This window comes from Filicampus tigris, chromosome 21 (assembly GCF_054856515.1).
Source record: "Filicampus tigris isolate MCC_2025a chromosome 21, RoL_Ftig_1.0, whole genome shotgun sequence".
Lineage (NCBI taxonomy): Eukaryota > Metazoa > Chordata > Actinopteri > Syngnathiformes > Syngnathidae > Filicampus > Filicampus tigris.
Window position 1 is genome coordinate 4,783,965 of NC_141237.1, and position 13,238 is coordinate 4,797,202.

The 13,238-nt window shown below is 54.0% G+C and overlaps 2 protein-coding genes across 3 annotated transcripts; both read right to left on the reverse strand.

The window, feature by feature from the left end:
* Nucleotides 1-321: 321 nt before the first annotated feature.
* On the reverse strand, nucleotides 322-9,394 carry usf3 (upstream transcription factor family member 3). Its single transcript, XM_086020466.1, has 7 exons — nucleotides 9,005-9,394; nucleotides 8,483-8,603; nucleotides 8,361-8,392; nucleotides 8,205-8,287; nucleotides 8,046-8,142; nucleotides 3,434-7,662; nucleotides 322-2,621 (listed from the first exon to the last, which is right to left on the reverse strand). The coding sequence occupies exons 2-7, from the start codon at nucleotides 8,524-8,526 to the stop codon at nucleotides 861-863; spliced, it is 6,246 nt and encodes a 2,081-aa protein (XP_085876592.1). The 5' UTR covers nucleotides 8,527-8,603; nucleotides 9,005-9,394; the 3' UTR covers nucleotides 322-860.
* A 136-nt stretch (nucleotides 9,395-9,530) lies between these two features.
* naa50 (N-alpha-acetyltransferase 50, NatE catalytic subunit) lies at nucleotides 9,531-13,217 on the reverse strand. Of its 2 annotated transcripts, none has more exons than XM_086020551.1 (5): nucleotides 12,991-13,217; nucleotides 11,589-11,722; nucleotides 11,101-11,220; nucleotides 10,947-11,013; nucleotides 9,531-10,652 (listed from the first exon to the last, which is right to left on the reverse strand). In XM_086020551.1, exons 1-5 carry the CDS (start codon nucleotides 12,999-13,001, stop codon nucleotides 10,475-10,477), a joined length of 510 nt encoding a protein of 169 aa, XP_085876677.1. In that variant the 5' UTR covers nucleotides 13,002-13,217; the 3' UTR covers nucleotides 9,531-10,474. The 2 variants fall into 2 exon arrangements, with proteins under 2 accessions (XP_085876677.1, XP_085876676.1); XM_086020550.1 differs by having other exon boundaries at nucleotides 11,589-11,725; nucleotides 12,991-13,215.
* Between the last annotated feature and the right edge of the window lie 21 nt (nucleotides 13,218-13,238).

The following is a 13,238-nucleotide window of genomic DNA, read 5'->3' on the forward strand; positions in this document are numbered from 1 at the left end:
TTTTTTACCATACAATTCTCAAGATTTAATGTACTGTATATTTTTAAAAGAAATTAAAATACTCAAATTTGTATTCGTTCTAAAAATATATATTTTAAAAAAAACATACAAAATATTGAATTACCTTTAAAATATTCGTATTTAAAGCAGAACATGCTTCATGAAAAATAGTATAGTCTACAAAAACAAAACAAAAATTCATTCAGAATTTTCAATTTAAAAAATATTGGCAATTATTCAAAAAATGTTTTACAATTTTTAAATAAACAAATCACTTCAAATGCTAACATTTAAAAACAATCTACAAACAATTTATTACACTTTTTTTCCATTTTAAAATGATTAAAAAAGGAAAAAAAATGGAACCCTTTTAACAGTAAAGTTCTTATTTCAAATTGTATCAATGTTAACTCAGAGGCGAAGCACGCCACCTGGTGGCGAGACAAACTTTCAGCAGGCAGAAATTTCAAACGTCCCCTTATAAACTTTATTAATCAATTTTCTTTATGTACAAATACACAATCTAACCTTCTGATATGAAACGTGTGTATTTACAAAACAGTCTTGATTCTGTACAGAACAACCTGATATAAGTTAGTCAAATACATTAACGCTGCAGGTTTCCTCTTCGACAACAAATAGAAAACCAACGAATTCTTGTTACAAACACTGGATTGTTCTTTTACATACAAACCAATAATGCTGCCACCCCCCCCCCCCCACACACACACACAAAAAAAGCATTGAAATGATCATGAGGACAAATGCGATCGAAAACAGTCGCAACAAAGGAATGCCATCCAAACAGTTGCGTAAACAGTAGCCCCTTTCACGCCGTCTGTCGCGACTTCCTTCCACGGTCATACGGCCGAGCTGCCGTCGTGTCCCAGGATGTGGCTGATGTTGTGCGCGGGCCTGTTGGGTTGCTTGCTCGAATCGGCGGCGGACGCGTTGGCGAGCGACAGCAGCGGCGACATCGGCATGGCCGAGCCGTCGGCGGGCATCCCGGCGGCGATCTCCGGGAAGAGCGAGGTGAGGTTGAAGTTGGAGATGTGCGGCGTGATGCCCGACGAGTTGGCGATGGGCATAGGCGGCATGTCGGGCAGCAGCGGGAAGCTGGCCTGCGCGAAGCCGACGGCACGCGGCGGCGACAGGATGGAGCCGAAGCGGTTGTTGAGGGGCGGCGGCGCGCTGGGCTTGTCGGCGCCGGGGCTGGTGAACATCTGGTTGGAGAAGTACTGCAGGGTGACGTCGCCCGGCAGGCTGGGGTGGGCGGCCGGCGAGTAGGACGGGTAGAAGGAGGGCAAGGTGTTCTGCGGCTCGACGGGCAGTAGGGAGGGCGTGCGCGAGGACGCGTTGGGCTGACTGACGGGCGGGATGAAGGTGGAGTTGGCGTTGATGGGCGGGTTCATGCCGCCCTCGGGGATGAACGGGAAGCCAAAGTTTTGCGCCAGGTGCTGCTCGGCCACCAGGTTGTTGTCGCCCGACGCCTGGGCGCCGTCCGCCATGAAGCGGACGATGGCGCTGCGCCGCGCTTCGCCGCCCGACTGCGGCCGGCCCAGGAGCACGCCGCCTCCGGACGGGAGGGGCAGGTGGCCCTCGGGCTCGAAGGGGTTGCCGGGCCGCAGCGTCCCCGAGCGGGGGCGCTCGCCCGGTCTCAGCTTGGCGGGCGGCGCGTGGCGCGAGTGCTGGCTGACGGGCGGCCTGGAGGCCGCCGAGGGGCGGCCCGGCTCGGCGGGGTGGGCCGCCCGCACGCCGCCGTGCATATTAGCGTTGACCTGAGAAATGTGGCTTTTGTTCATGGCCGAGGCTTTCTGGCTGGGGCTCGACGCCTTGGCCTGGATCTCCGCCGAGGGGTACTCCATGCTGGCCGGCGGGCAGCACTGCGTCGCCCTCTGGTGGTTCCCCTCAGACGACAGGAGGCTCTGCATGAAACTCTGGTGGCAAGCCTCCTGCTCGCGCAGCAGCGCCGGTCCCACGTGCGCGGCCTGCGGCCCAAGGTGGACCCCGGCGTAGCCGCCGCCGCCGGCGCCGCGGTTCCTGCCGTCTGCCGGGGGGCCGACGCCCATTCGGAAGCTTCCCTGCTGCTGCCCCCTCTGCGACTTGGGGGCCATGTCGCCCCCTCGGGAAACCTGAGCCTCAAAACCGGCCAGCTGATGCGCACCTGGTCCCGCCGCCATGCTTTTGAAGGGCGGGCACTCGGACACGCGCTGGACGTCGACCGGGCCCGGGTGCTCCGAGGGGAGTCGTCCCTGCGGGTTGTGCGCCACGTTGGATTTGCCTCGCCCCGACGCGTCCATGTAGCCGCGCAGGTCGCCCTGCTCGGGCGCGGCGCCGCCGCCGCCGCCGCGGCCCGGCTGCAGGTGGTGCGCCATGCGCTGCTGCTGCTGATCGGCATTAGTGGTGCTTTTACCGATGAGCGCCTCGGCCGAGTAGTTGGAGACGCGGTGGCGCTCCTGGCGGGACGGCGCGCACGTCAGCTCGGACGAACGCGACGCCGGGTTGCCGGGCGGCGAGATGAGCTGCTGCTGCTGCTGCTGCTGCTGCTGCTGCTGCTGCTGCTGCTGATCCAAAGTCCTCGAAGTCATCATCCTCTGCATGGCGCTGTGATCTTGGCCAGGCTGAAGGCAGATGCCCAAAATATTAATGTTGTTTTGCTCTTTCGCTTTCACTTAAGAAATGTCACTTCCGTTCGTTTTAATTCGTTTTTAGAGATTTGTTGGTTTTTATTTCGTCCATCCAACCAATTGCTATAATTGTCCTCATAAGGCCCCATAGAGAAAGCGGTTTAACTCATTCAGTACCAGACTCTTTTTTTTTTTATTTACCCTGAAAACCAAAAAAAAAATTCCCGGGAATGAATGGCTGGACTGAAAAAAGACATAAATATGTCTTTGGGATTGAATGAGTTAAAGGGGAAGTCAACCCCAATGTTTTCTTTACATATGTTCTATCATATAGTCCCACTAGTCAAAACAGGGCATTCTGTTTTTTGGAATATGAGCTAAGTAGTAAAATCCACCCATTTTTGTCCATCTCAGGGGGCGGCCATTTTGTCACTAGCTCCCGACTGAAAACGACATCACAGCTGCACCGGGCTCAGCTTCAGAAAACAGGTGAGCCGTTTTTATTGTTTTTTTATGATATGGAGTATTTGTGGAGTGCAAGTTAACCAAAAAAAAAAAAAGTTGCTAAGTATTGTGCAATAAATTACGTAAACTACAAAATTCCCCAAACAACTTTTCGACCTTTCTTCTGTGTGGCTGCTTTGTAATACGCAAATAAATCCATTTAAAAGATAACCCAGAAAGCTCAAGACGCAAAATTGCGTTTCGGTCAGTTATCGCCGTTTTCGCGGCACCCCCGCTTTTATTTTGTTTTCGCGGAGGAAAATGTTGTTTGACTTATTTAGCCGAGGCGAGTGAGGACTCACCTTGAGGTGGTCCTGCTGCGCCAGGTGGTTGTTGTGGTGGCCCCTGGCTCCGGCCGCCTGCGCCTCACAGCTCTTCTCCTGGTGCCGAAAGTGTTGTTGTTGTTGTTGCATCTGTTGCTGCAAATGCTGCTGGTGCCTGCTGTGCGAGTTCTGCTGCTGCTGCTGCAGCTGTTGATGGTGTTGCTGCTGTTGGTGCTGCTGCGCTTGATGCTGCTGCGGATGCGACGGTTGGCGCTGCGGCGGCGGCGGCGGCGCGTGCTGCTGATGCGCGTGCGAGTGCTGCTGTTGGACGCCCGACTTTTCCAGGTGGTGCTGCTGCTGCTGCTGCTGCTGCTTCTGTTGCATGGCGGCGGCGGCGGGCGAGCCGGTCTGGCCGCCTCGGACCAGGCCCCTCTTCTTCTGCGCGTGCTGCTCTTGCTGCAGCGCCCTCTGGTGGAGCGAGTGGCGCTGCGCCGGGTCGGGCTGGCTCAGGTGGTGTTGCAGGTGGTACAGGTGGTGTCGCTGTTGCTCTTGCTGCTGCTGCTGTTTCATGTACAGATTGCCCCCCAGGTGCTGGGCGGGAGGATGTTGCGGATGGCCCTGGGGTGGGTGGAGCACCCCCGGCTGGTTCTGCTCAGGGGGGCAGTGGGCGTCGGCGGCCCGGGCCACCGTGCTCATGAAGGAGTTTGTGGCGAAGAGGGAGCCTTCGGAGTTGATCCTCGCCGAGGACGAGGGAGGCAGCTGGCCGCCGACCATCATCTGGCCGCGCTCCGCCCCTTTCACGTCCATGTGGCCCACGGCGGGCGCCGGCAGCGGGCACGGCTTGGCTCGTTTGCCGCCGTTGAGAATGGCCTCCTCCTGCGCCTGCCGCTTGGAGAGGATCTTGACTTGCCGCTCGGCCTGAGCCCGCATCAACGCCGTTTTCATGGGGGCGTACTCGGCGTTGAGCTGGGCGGCGCCCGAGCAGGGCGAGAGCGTGTTGATGGACGCTTGGGAAACGTGGGCCGAGGCGGCGGCGGGCGAGGGCGCCGAGCACTGCTGGCCCGCCAGGCTGGGAGAGCCCGGGTAGGCCTGCTGGGAGGAGCTGGGCCGGATCAGGTTGTTGACGCTCAAGCTGGCCGCGGTGGCGCTTTGGGCCGAGCTCTGCGCCGGCACCTGGGGGAGCGGCTGAGACTGGGAGTACGTGACGAGGTGAGCCGGGTTGCGCGGATGCCTGCCGGCGCCGCCCACGGACGCGTCGCCGACCTGCCCCCTGACCGACGCCTGAACTGGAGGTTTGATTACATCCACGGGTTTGCTGGCTTTGGCCTGCTGCCCGGCGGGGGCTTTCTCTTTGGCGGCGGGACCTTTTTGCCAGGCGGCGTGGGCGGCGGCGGCGTCGTTGCCCGCGCAGCTTCCGCCCCTCCTCCCCGGGCTGTCCTGCTCCAACATGGCCAACGCCAGCATCTCGGCCTGCTCGGACGTGAAGGTGAACGTTCCGAAGGAGCCGGAGGAGGCGCTCATGCCCTGACCTTGAGGGAGCATGGAGGCCACCGAGAAGCCTCGGCCTGCCCCCGCCACCGTGGACATGGGGGAGTCCGTCACGGGGGGCTCCATCGTTTGATCGTCGAGGTTCGCGTACACCCCGTGAGACAGCACAAAGTCTTTCTTGTGCGTCGTATCGGACGCGGACGCCGCTAAGCTGGTAGCGGCTCTCTCTTCTTGGGCCTGTCTGGCCTTGGCTGCTGGCTGAGCAAGTTTGACGTTGGCGTCGGGCCGCTGCGCCGCACAAGCGCCGACCGGCGCTAACGCAGTTGGGCTTGTGGACGCGGCGGATGACGACGTGGCCACCGGTTCGGTGTTGTTGGGTCGCCGGGGACAAGGTACTGATTGTGTGGTCTGAGTTGCGGGGGCGATCGCTGCGGTGCCGACTGAAGCGGGACACGCGGCGGCGGCGGCGACAGTCGCGCTTCGTTTAGACGGCGGAGAGGGAAGGGGCGAGTTAGTTTGCGTCGCGTGAGTCGGCGCACCGGCCGCTTCGGGTTCCGCGGGCTGGCTTCCCGCCGAGCCGCCGTTGGAAGGCGCGGCCGCGCTGGCCGAAGGCGTGGCCGAAGGCGTGGCCGATGTCGCGCTGGCGGTCACGACTGCGGTGGGCGCAACGCTCGCGCCAGCTTGAGTGGAAATAACTTGCTCGGGGCTCGCGCCCACCGAGCTGACGCTTTGCGGCTGACTGAATACGGTCGGGCCGCTGGCCGTAACGCAAGCGACCGTTTTCGGCGAGCTTTGTGAGGAAGTGACACTCTGTCCGCTTTCAGCGGACGCCGTCGCGGCGGCTACGGCAGGAATGTCTGAGGCCCGAGAAGCTCTCCGGTTTTCCTCCGAGCTAGCCGGGCTGAGCTCGCTTTTCTTCGACGCTTTGGCCCTTTTCGCTGCCGACCGCTTCGCATGGAGAGTCGCCCGCAGCCTCTTTCCGGCAGCCTTGGGCGCACTGGCCGCTTGTCCGGATTTGACCGGGCTCGGGAGAGGCGCCTTTGATTGCTGGACAGTCCCGGGAGCAGGAGGCTGTCGTTTCTGCTGGACCGCTGCGGATGGAGCAGCCGGTGGAGGGACACTGTTGTTGTTGTTGTCGCTGCTGCTGCTGCTCTGGCTAGAAATGCTAAGCGGAAGGCCCTGAGAGATGCTCTGGTTCAGACTACTGAGGGCCCCGAGACTTTTGAGCGCCACGTTGGTGGTGGGTTCCTCCGTGGTGGTCGGCTGGACCAGTTGCATTGTACTTTGGGAAGCGGTTTTGTCCGAAGTCTTCATGGGCTTCAGGGCGAAGACCTGCCCGTTCACGGTGATGGTCTGCGGGGTGGCCTGGGCCCCGGCGGACGTCTGGCTCATCTGTGACGAGTGGCTCGCCGGAGGCTGTGCCGGACGCGGGAGAATGTGCACCAGCTGCTTCCCGCCCACACTCTGCAACGTCGACGTTGAACTGTTGCTTGTTTGAGTGGCGGGTATCGAAGAAGGCGCGGCGGCGGCGGCGGGGACCAAACCAAGCTTGGGATTCTGAGGGGCCGGCGCAGGGTGGTTGGGGGCCTGGATGATGACGATATGCTGACAGGGCGCCGGGTTACTCACGTCTTCCCTCATGACCGGCTGGCTCGGGCAGGAGTTGGCCTGCTGCAGAATGACCACGCTGGGGTTGTTGCTGCTCTGCGGCGCCGTGGCTGCCGCGCCGCTCGGGTTGACCTGCAGCACCTGCATGGTCTGGAGCAGGGGCAGCACGGTGGCCTGCCGCTGAGCTTGAGGGATCAGCGCCGCCGCCGCCGGCGGGTGGGGAATGAGCGACGCCGGCTGGGGCTGAGAAACCGGCTGCGGGAGCACGGCGCACTGAGGCTGCGCGGCGAGGACCGGGATGGCAGGTCGCAGCTGGGGCGGCCTCGTCTGAATGTGCGCGGCGACGGGGGCGACGGGGGCGGCGGGGGCCTGCATCTGTATTTGAATCGGCTGCACGGGAGGAGGCTTGGTGCCCACGGGGCACACTGTCACCTGGTGGACAGCCTGGGTGGTGCTGCCGAGACTCTGGCAGACGGGCTGCACTGTGTTGCCGGCCATCTGCAGCGTTGTCCACGTGGTTTGCGTGCTACCCGCCGCCCCCGCTCTGAGAAGGGCTTGACTGTTGGGGATGGCAGTGTAACTTACAGTCCGGAGGGCAGTGTCCCTTGCGGTGTGATTCATTGTGGCGAGACAGGAGACGGGCAACGGGAGCTGGGACGCTGACGTGGGGGCGACGTTGGCCTGGGCGGGGGGGGCGGCGGGCGGCTGGGGCAAGCCGGCGTTGACGGCCGGGAGCTGGAGGGTGATGTAGGACACGGAGGGCGGCGCGCACTGCTCCGCAACGGCGAGGCCCGCCGTGGACTGGGCGGCACTCGAACCAGAGTGCAGCAACGTCGAGGAGGAGGTGACTTGGAGCGAGGCTCCGTTCACCCTCGCGCCCGCGCCCGCTTCCGAGGGGGGCTGAAGGAGCAAGGCGTCCGAGGGCTGCTTCCCGGGGCTGCTCTCTTTCCCCGTGGGGCACATCACGTTGCCGTTGGAATAGACGATCGTGCCCTTGGGCAGCTGGTGAGTGGGGGTGACTTTGGCCACTTTGGCGCAGCGCTGCTTGCCCTTCCAGTGGACGGTGGGGTCCTCGAGGAGATTGATGTCGTGGGCTTTGAGCAGCTCGATGTAGTGGGCGCTCTCCTTGCGAAGCTCCTCGCAATGACGCCGCAGTCGTCGGATCTCCTCCGCTGCGGAAGCCGAGAGCAGACGCAACCGTTTGTCTCATGCGCAGGCTGCATATGGCTACACAAAAGTACTTTAATAAACGCCTTTCCGCATTTATTAACGCAGGGTGGTGAACCAAGAAGTCTACAAAAATGGAAATGTTTCCCAAACCCTGTCTTAAACTAATAAACACTATTTTTTGCAAATTGCCCATTTTGGTTTTCCTCCTCCAGATTTTTCTCTCAGTTGTAAAATCAAACAAATACTAAAGGACAAAGTATTGCAAAACAGTCGTGCTACTATTAAAGGAAAAAGTAACAGCGGTGTCGGGGAAAAAAGGGGATTCTTGATCATTCGCAACAGGAATATCAGCATTGCATTTTGTCTGACGTTGTTTAAAATTTACCCTGGACTTTATCACCGCCTTCCAGGAGCATTGCATCATTTTGCTTCTTCAGCTCAGTGATGTAGCGAAAGGCCTGGTCCAGGATCATGTTCTTACTCTGCATACACAGACATGGGTGAGTGAACTGAATTGAATGTACAACAGTTGAATGCATCTTACCTGTTTAAGTGCTTGTGAACAGGGCAACAGATTGCCAATGCGGTTAATCCCTGCATTTATCTTCTCTTTGCGGTGCCTCTCGACTGAATACAAGAGAGGAAATGTAAGCGACTGCAAGGTCAACGCGGGTGACATTTAAACATTTTAATGTATTACCAGCATTGTGGGATTCTTTGTTTTTCTTCTTTCTGTAAAATAGAAGAAATAGAAAACAAGGCCGGTTAAATACAGACGTCTTTTCCAATAGCAATGTTAATTTTAATTCACAGATGATTTACTTTGGTTTTCGTCCAGCTGTCTCGGTTTCGGTCATCTCTGGCATCCTTTCCCAAACCGTTGCCTGTCAGGCGAGTCCGCACACTCTCACCAGTTTGACCTGAGATCCTTCCTGTGGCCGTCCTGCAATGCAAACATCCGTGCAACAAGATCCTGATGGCACCGCATGTATACAAGAAGTTCAAAAGATTGTAAATTGTAGAACTTCTCTCAGGGTGGCTTAGAAGCAATCGTTCCTCATTAAAATATACACAGTCCTTTAGATAGCATTGCAGCTGCCCTTGACTTATTTACATGCGTTTATAGCCACGATGTGACGAAAAGAACACACAGGTGAATATTGTGCAGTAGCTTTATTTAGTTCTCACGCTGGTTAATCAAAGACCAAGTAAGTAGCAATCAATGCTTCTCCCAGCTAGCTCGCTAATAGTTAGCCTAGCTCACTTTTAAAGCCGAAAACGAGCGCCGTTTCGTCGCTACTCCGCTGACAAAAGGCTATTATAAGAGGGCATGTTCCCGCTCACCTGTAGTTTGGACATTTTATGTAAGTGTCAGCGCCTGTGACAACTTAAGAGAGAGGTTGGAGAAGCTAACTGTTTGCTAGCTAGCTAGCATGCTATTTCAACCCAGCTCCCAAAACAATCCGAGCTGCGAAACGAGGCGGGCGCTTAGGAAGCCAACAGCCAATCAGATTTCAGAGCATGGGCGAAGCAGCCAATCAAAATGGCTCAGTGTGCATATGCGTACTCCTCAACCACTGTTGTATGCGCGTGTAGTCTTAGTTTGTTTCTCCCGAAATTTAACTCAAAATCTTTTGGGGATATTTTATTTCTTTGTTCACAGACTGTTCGAATACTTAATTAACCCACCAGTCTTTTTTTTTTTTTTTTGGGCATCTTGCGACAGCAGAGTTAATGTCATAATAACCATAGAGCCGGAAATGGAAACAGAAAGTCTATGCCGTTAATTCAATATTCTATACCATCTTGGTATAGAATAAGCAATTTGTCTTACTCCCCTTATACTTATAGCTTGACGACAAACAGCAGCTTTACTGCAAATAGTAATTCATTTATTTAGACGTTAAAAAGTCATACAATATAGAGCTCCAGAAAAAGATAAAATTCTTCAAAGAAAGAAACCATGCTTATACTACAGTAGAGAGAGGACACAAGTCTCCTTGCATGCATTCGGAGTCAGAGCTTCCTCTGGGTAAAACACGCTCGCGCTCACACACGCGCTTCAAAAAAAAAAAAAAAAAAAAAAAACACAAGCGGACCACGTCGGCGGCCAATACTCGGCAGGAAGTTGTTGGGGGTGGGGTGGGGGGTGACCAGCTCTGCCGTGTCGCCCTCCACCCCAAAAGATCTCGCGTTTCCCCTTTGAAGAACGCATTGACATTCAATACTATTTCCCAAACCCAGGAGAACCTCTGAAATGCTTAACCTCTGCAATGTAAAATGAAAATGGAACCAAACAAAAGAACAGCCGAATGGGTTTTAAATGAAGTAATTCCGAACGCACCACCACCTTGTTAACAGTTCATCATGGCCAACGGAGAAGACATTCAAACGCCCCCACAAACCATCAGGTGCGGTCTTTTAAACCGTTTCAAAACCAGAAATTATAGTTAACAGCCCCTGTCCCCATTTACATTTTTAGAACTGCATCAAAACCAAGTCACGCATAAAGTACGCATTGCAAACACCGCACTCAGGTTGTCAATCGGACGAGCACTTTTTGGACACTTTGTCAATCAGCTGAATGAGTAACAGGGGGATGGAGGGGACAGGCCAAAGATACTCATTTGCCAAGTTTTTTTTTTTTTTTTTTTTTTTTTTCCTTCCTTCTTCCCCAATTTTGTCTTTGAAAGCGTCCTTTGTGGGGATGGGGGCGTTTGTCACAGTTCTTTTACACGCAGGTCAGGTGTGCTGGTTTTTCCGAAAAGCGGGTGACGCCCTGCCCGTCCGTCCGTCCGTCCGTCGGTCGTCACCCTAATCCGTTTTCTGAAGCTCTCCGCTGGACGGCGCGCTCAGGCTTCGCAGGCTCTTCTGCAGGACGTGCGCGTCCGCCGGCTCTATCCTCTTGTAGTAGTTCTTCTTGGTTTCGATGATCTCAAAGCCGAACTTCTGGTAGAAGTCGATTGCCGACTCGTTGCTTATCTGCACGTGACTGGTGGAAGAAATTATTACAAAAAAAAAAAAAAAAATCAAGATGTTTTAGAATCAAGTATACCAATTGAATTAAGTCATTGGATAAAAAATATATTTTGCTTGGGGTCACATCTGTGACTGAGTGTGTATGGCTTTTAAAGACAGGACATGGGTGTCACTGATTGACTTTATTTTGAAATTCAGTGTTATTTCGTGGGGAATAGGAACTAGGCGCGATTCATTTTAATACATCTTTTATGACGAAGACAGATTAATCCATTGTCCGTTATACGGGGAAGTATAGGACACTCACAGATAAATGTTGTCAAAAGTACCATCCTTCTCGCAGATGTTGAGCACATGGTTCAGCATCTTTGTACCTGCGGGTGCCAAAATGCACAAATTTAAGTCAAAACTTCTTCTTCCAAGTCAAAAAAAAAGTTTTTCCTCCATTTTGCGCGGCTCACCAATGCCGAGTCTCCGGTAGGGCGCGAGACAGCCAAGCGTCATGATGTACAATCGCTTCTGGTTCTGAGAGTGGTCCACTCGGCAGCACACGGCCCCCACTGCGATGTCATTGAAGTATGCTGCCGCGCAAAAGGAAACAAAAGAGAGCGCACCCCCCCCCCCCCGCCCGCAACACTTCCATTTAAACATCCTCTGATGCTTTTTTCAATGGGCATTTATGTATTGCCCATACAGTGGAACCTCACAATTTGAACAGAACATTGTCTGGGATTCTTGTCAACATTTGTTCATCACAAAAAAAGTCAAAGAAAAAGCAAAACACATTTGTGGCCTTAATATTTTGGGTCGTGCAGTCTCACATAATATGCCAACCTCAGTTTTTAAAGTGAAATGACCAAATTGTACATTTTAGGGGTGTTCAAATGTTAAGGGTTTCACTGTACTATTTATGTTCCAACTGTTCGGGTACATTTGTGTTGTCGCTTACCGAGCTTGGCGAGCTCGCCCACCTCCAGGACGTCCTTGTAGAACTTGTCATTGTAGCTGACGGGGAAGATGACCTGGTTGAGGCACTTGAGCTGTTTGATATTGTGGGGCGTCACGTCCCCCAGCTCGATCCGGCTACTGGAACAACAGCGAAACGGTCAAAGGGCTGACACGCCGCAACACATCAGCTCGGTCGGTCAATGTGTTGTGCTTTTTCTTTGGCTTTTTTTTTTTTTTTTTTTTGAGGGAGCAGGGGGTTGACACCACCATGGACAGATACAAATGACCAGAGAAGAAAAATCTGAAATTATGGTCAACATCTTAGAGCAGTGAGTAGTTCTGCTTTGTTGTTGTTTTTTGTTGCTTCAAATAATTAGGTAATTTTGTTTTTTTTCCCCAAACAAACAATAGCTCTACTGTGAATGTATTTTGCACACAACAGCCTTAGTGAACGCTCGCCATTGTCTCTCGCACACATTCACAGTTCCACTGACAATGCAGGAGAAAGGTGAGGAAGAGCGAGCTGAACCCATCCATCCCTTTTCTATAGCGCTTGCTTGTCATCATGAGAGTGTAGGGTGAGCTGGAGCTTATGCCATTGACTCGAACCCTGGACTGGTCGTCGTCGGTCATCAATCGCACAGCACGTACAGACAACCCATCATGCTCACATTCACACTTAAGGCCCATTTAGACTTTTCAGGGAATCTAAAATGAATGTTTTGGGGTTTGTGGACGGACACATGTAGAGACGGTCATTCATGCTTATGGACATTTTGAAAAGTTGTCAATGAACTTAACATGTTTGAAGAAGCTGTAGAAAAGAACATGTCAAAATCCACACAGCCGAGTTTCGAACCCGCAACCTCCAAACTGTAAAGCAGACGTACTAACCACCAAGCCGCGAGGTGAACCCTCTTGAGGCAAAACGCACACTTGTCATGGCTGACACTTGGTGTCTACGTTCCAAACTCCCAAATTAACGTTTGACTTTGGATTTTTAAAATATTGATACACACACACACATAAAGTAGTTCGGGTTTCTTATTTTGCTGTGACTGATTTCGGCAGACAAACGCTTACTTTACCCGCTGTCTTACTGACGTGTGGGGAAAAAAACCGCTCACATTCGCAGTTAAGTCTCAGCTCGCTAGTTCGAAACAGCCGCAAGCGTTCCGCACGCAGTGGCTTGAATCGGCGGGCAATCGGCGTTGGCGTTAGGCCATCAACGAAGCTGTCGCGGGCTTCTTATTTTATCCCCACCGGCTCGGGTACCGAGTTTAAAAATAGCTTGGCGCGGCTATGCTACGCTAGCTAGCTTTGCTAGCCTCGCCGTCTCCTCCCCCGGTGACAAAATGCAGTCGTGAACGACTTCATTCGCGGCTTGAAAAGCGGACACTCACCCTTTCATCATAAACTGGTATAATTTTCACCGAGTCTCGACTTTTAGCGTCGTGGCGGGCGGACACGGGGAGATTTGACAGAGTTAGGGTCGGGGATGCCTTCCCGTTTTACCCTCCACATGTAGCTCGTTGCGACGGTTAGCTTAGCCGCCGCACCGCTTTCCACGATTGTGGGGAGACTGTCAACCCTGACCCCGCGCATGCGCACTAGCGGCATTGGTAGATTTAGCTCCTGCCCTGCTTTTGAT

Coding starts and splice junctions, on each gene's coding strand:
- naa50 (XM_086020550.1), bottom strand. Junction 11,221..11,588: donor GGGCGAGCTCGCCAAGCTCG/GTAAGCGACAAC, acceptor TTTGCGCGGCAG/CATACTTCAATGACATCGCA. Junction 10,653..10,946: donor ACTTTTGACAACATTTATCT/GTGAGTGTCCTA, acceptor TTCTTCCACCAG/TCACGTGCAGATAAGCAACG.
- usf3 (XM_086020466.1), bottom strand. CDS start 8,526: ATGCCAGAGATGACCGAAACCGAGACAGCTGGACGAAAACCAAA. Junction 8,143..8,204: donor GTTCACAAGCACTTAAACAG/GTAAGATGCATT, acceptor CTGTGTATGCAG/AGTAAGAACATGATCCTGGA. Junction 7,663..8,045: donor AGGCGGTGATAAAGTCCAGG/GTAAATTTTAAA, acceptor CGGCTTCCGCAG/CGGAGGAGATCCGACGACTG.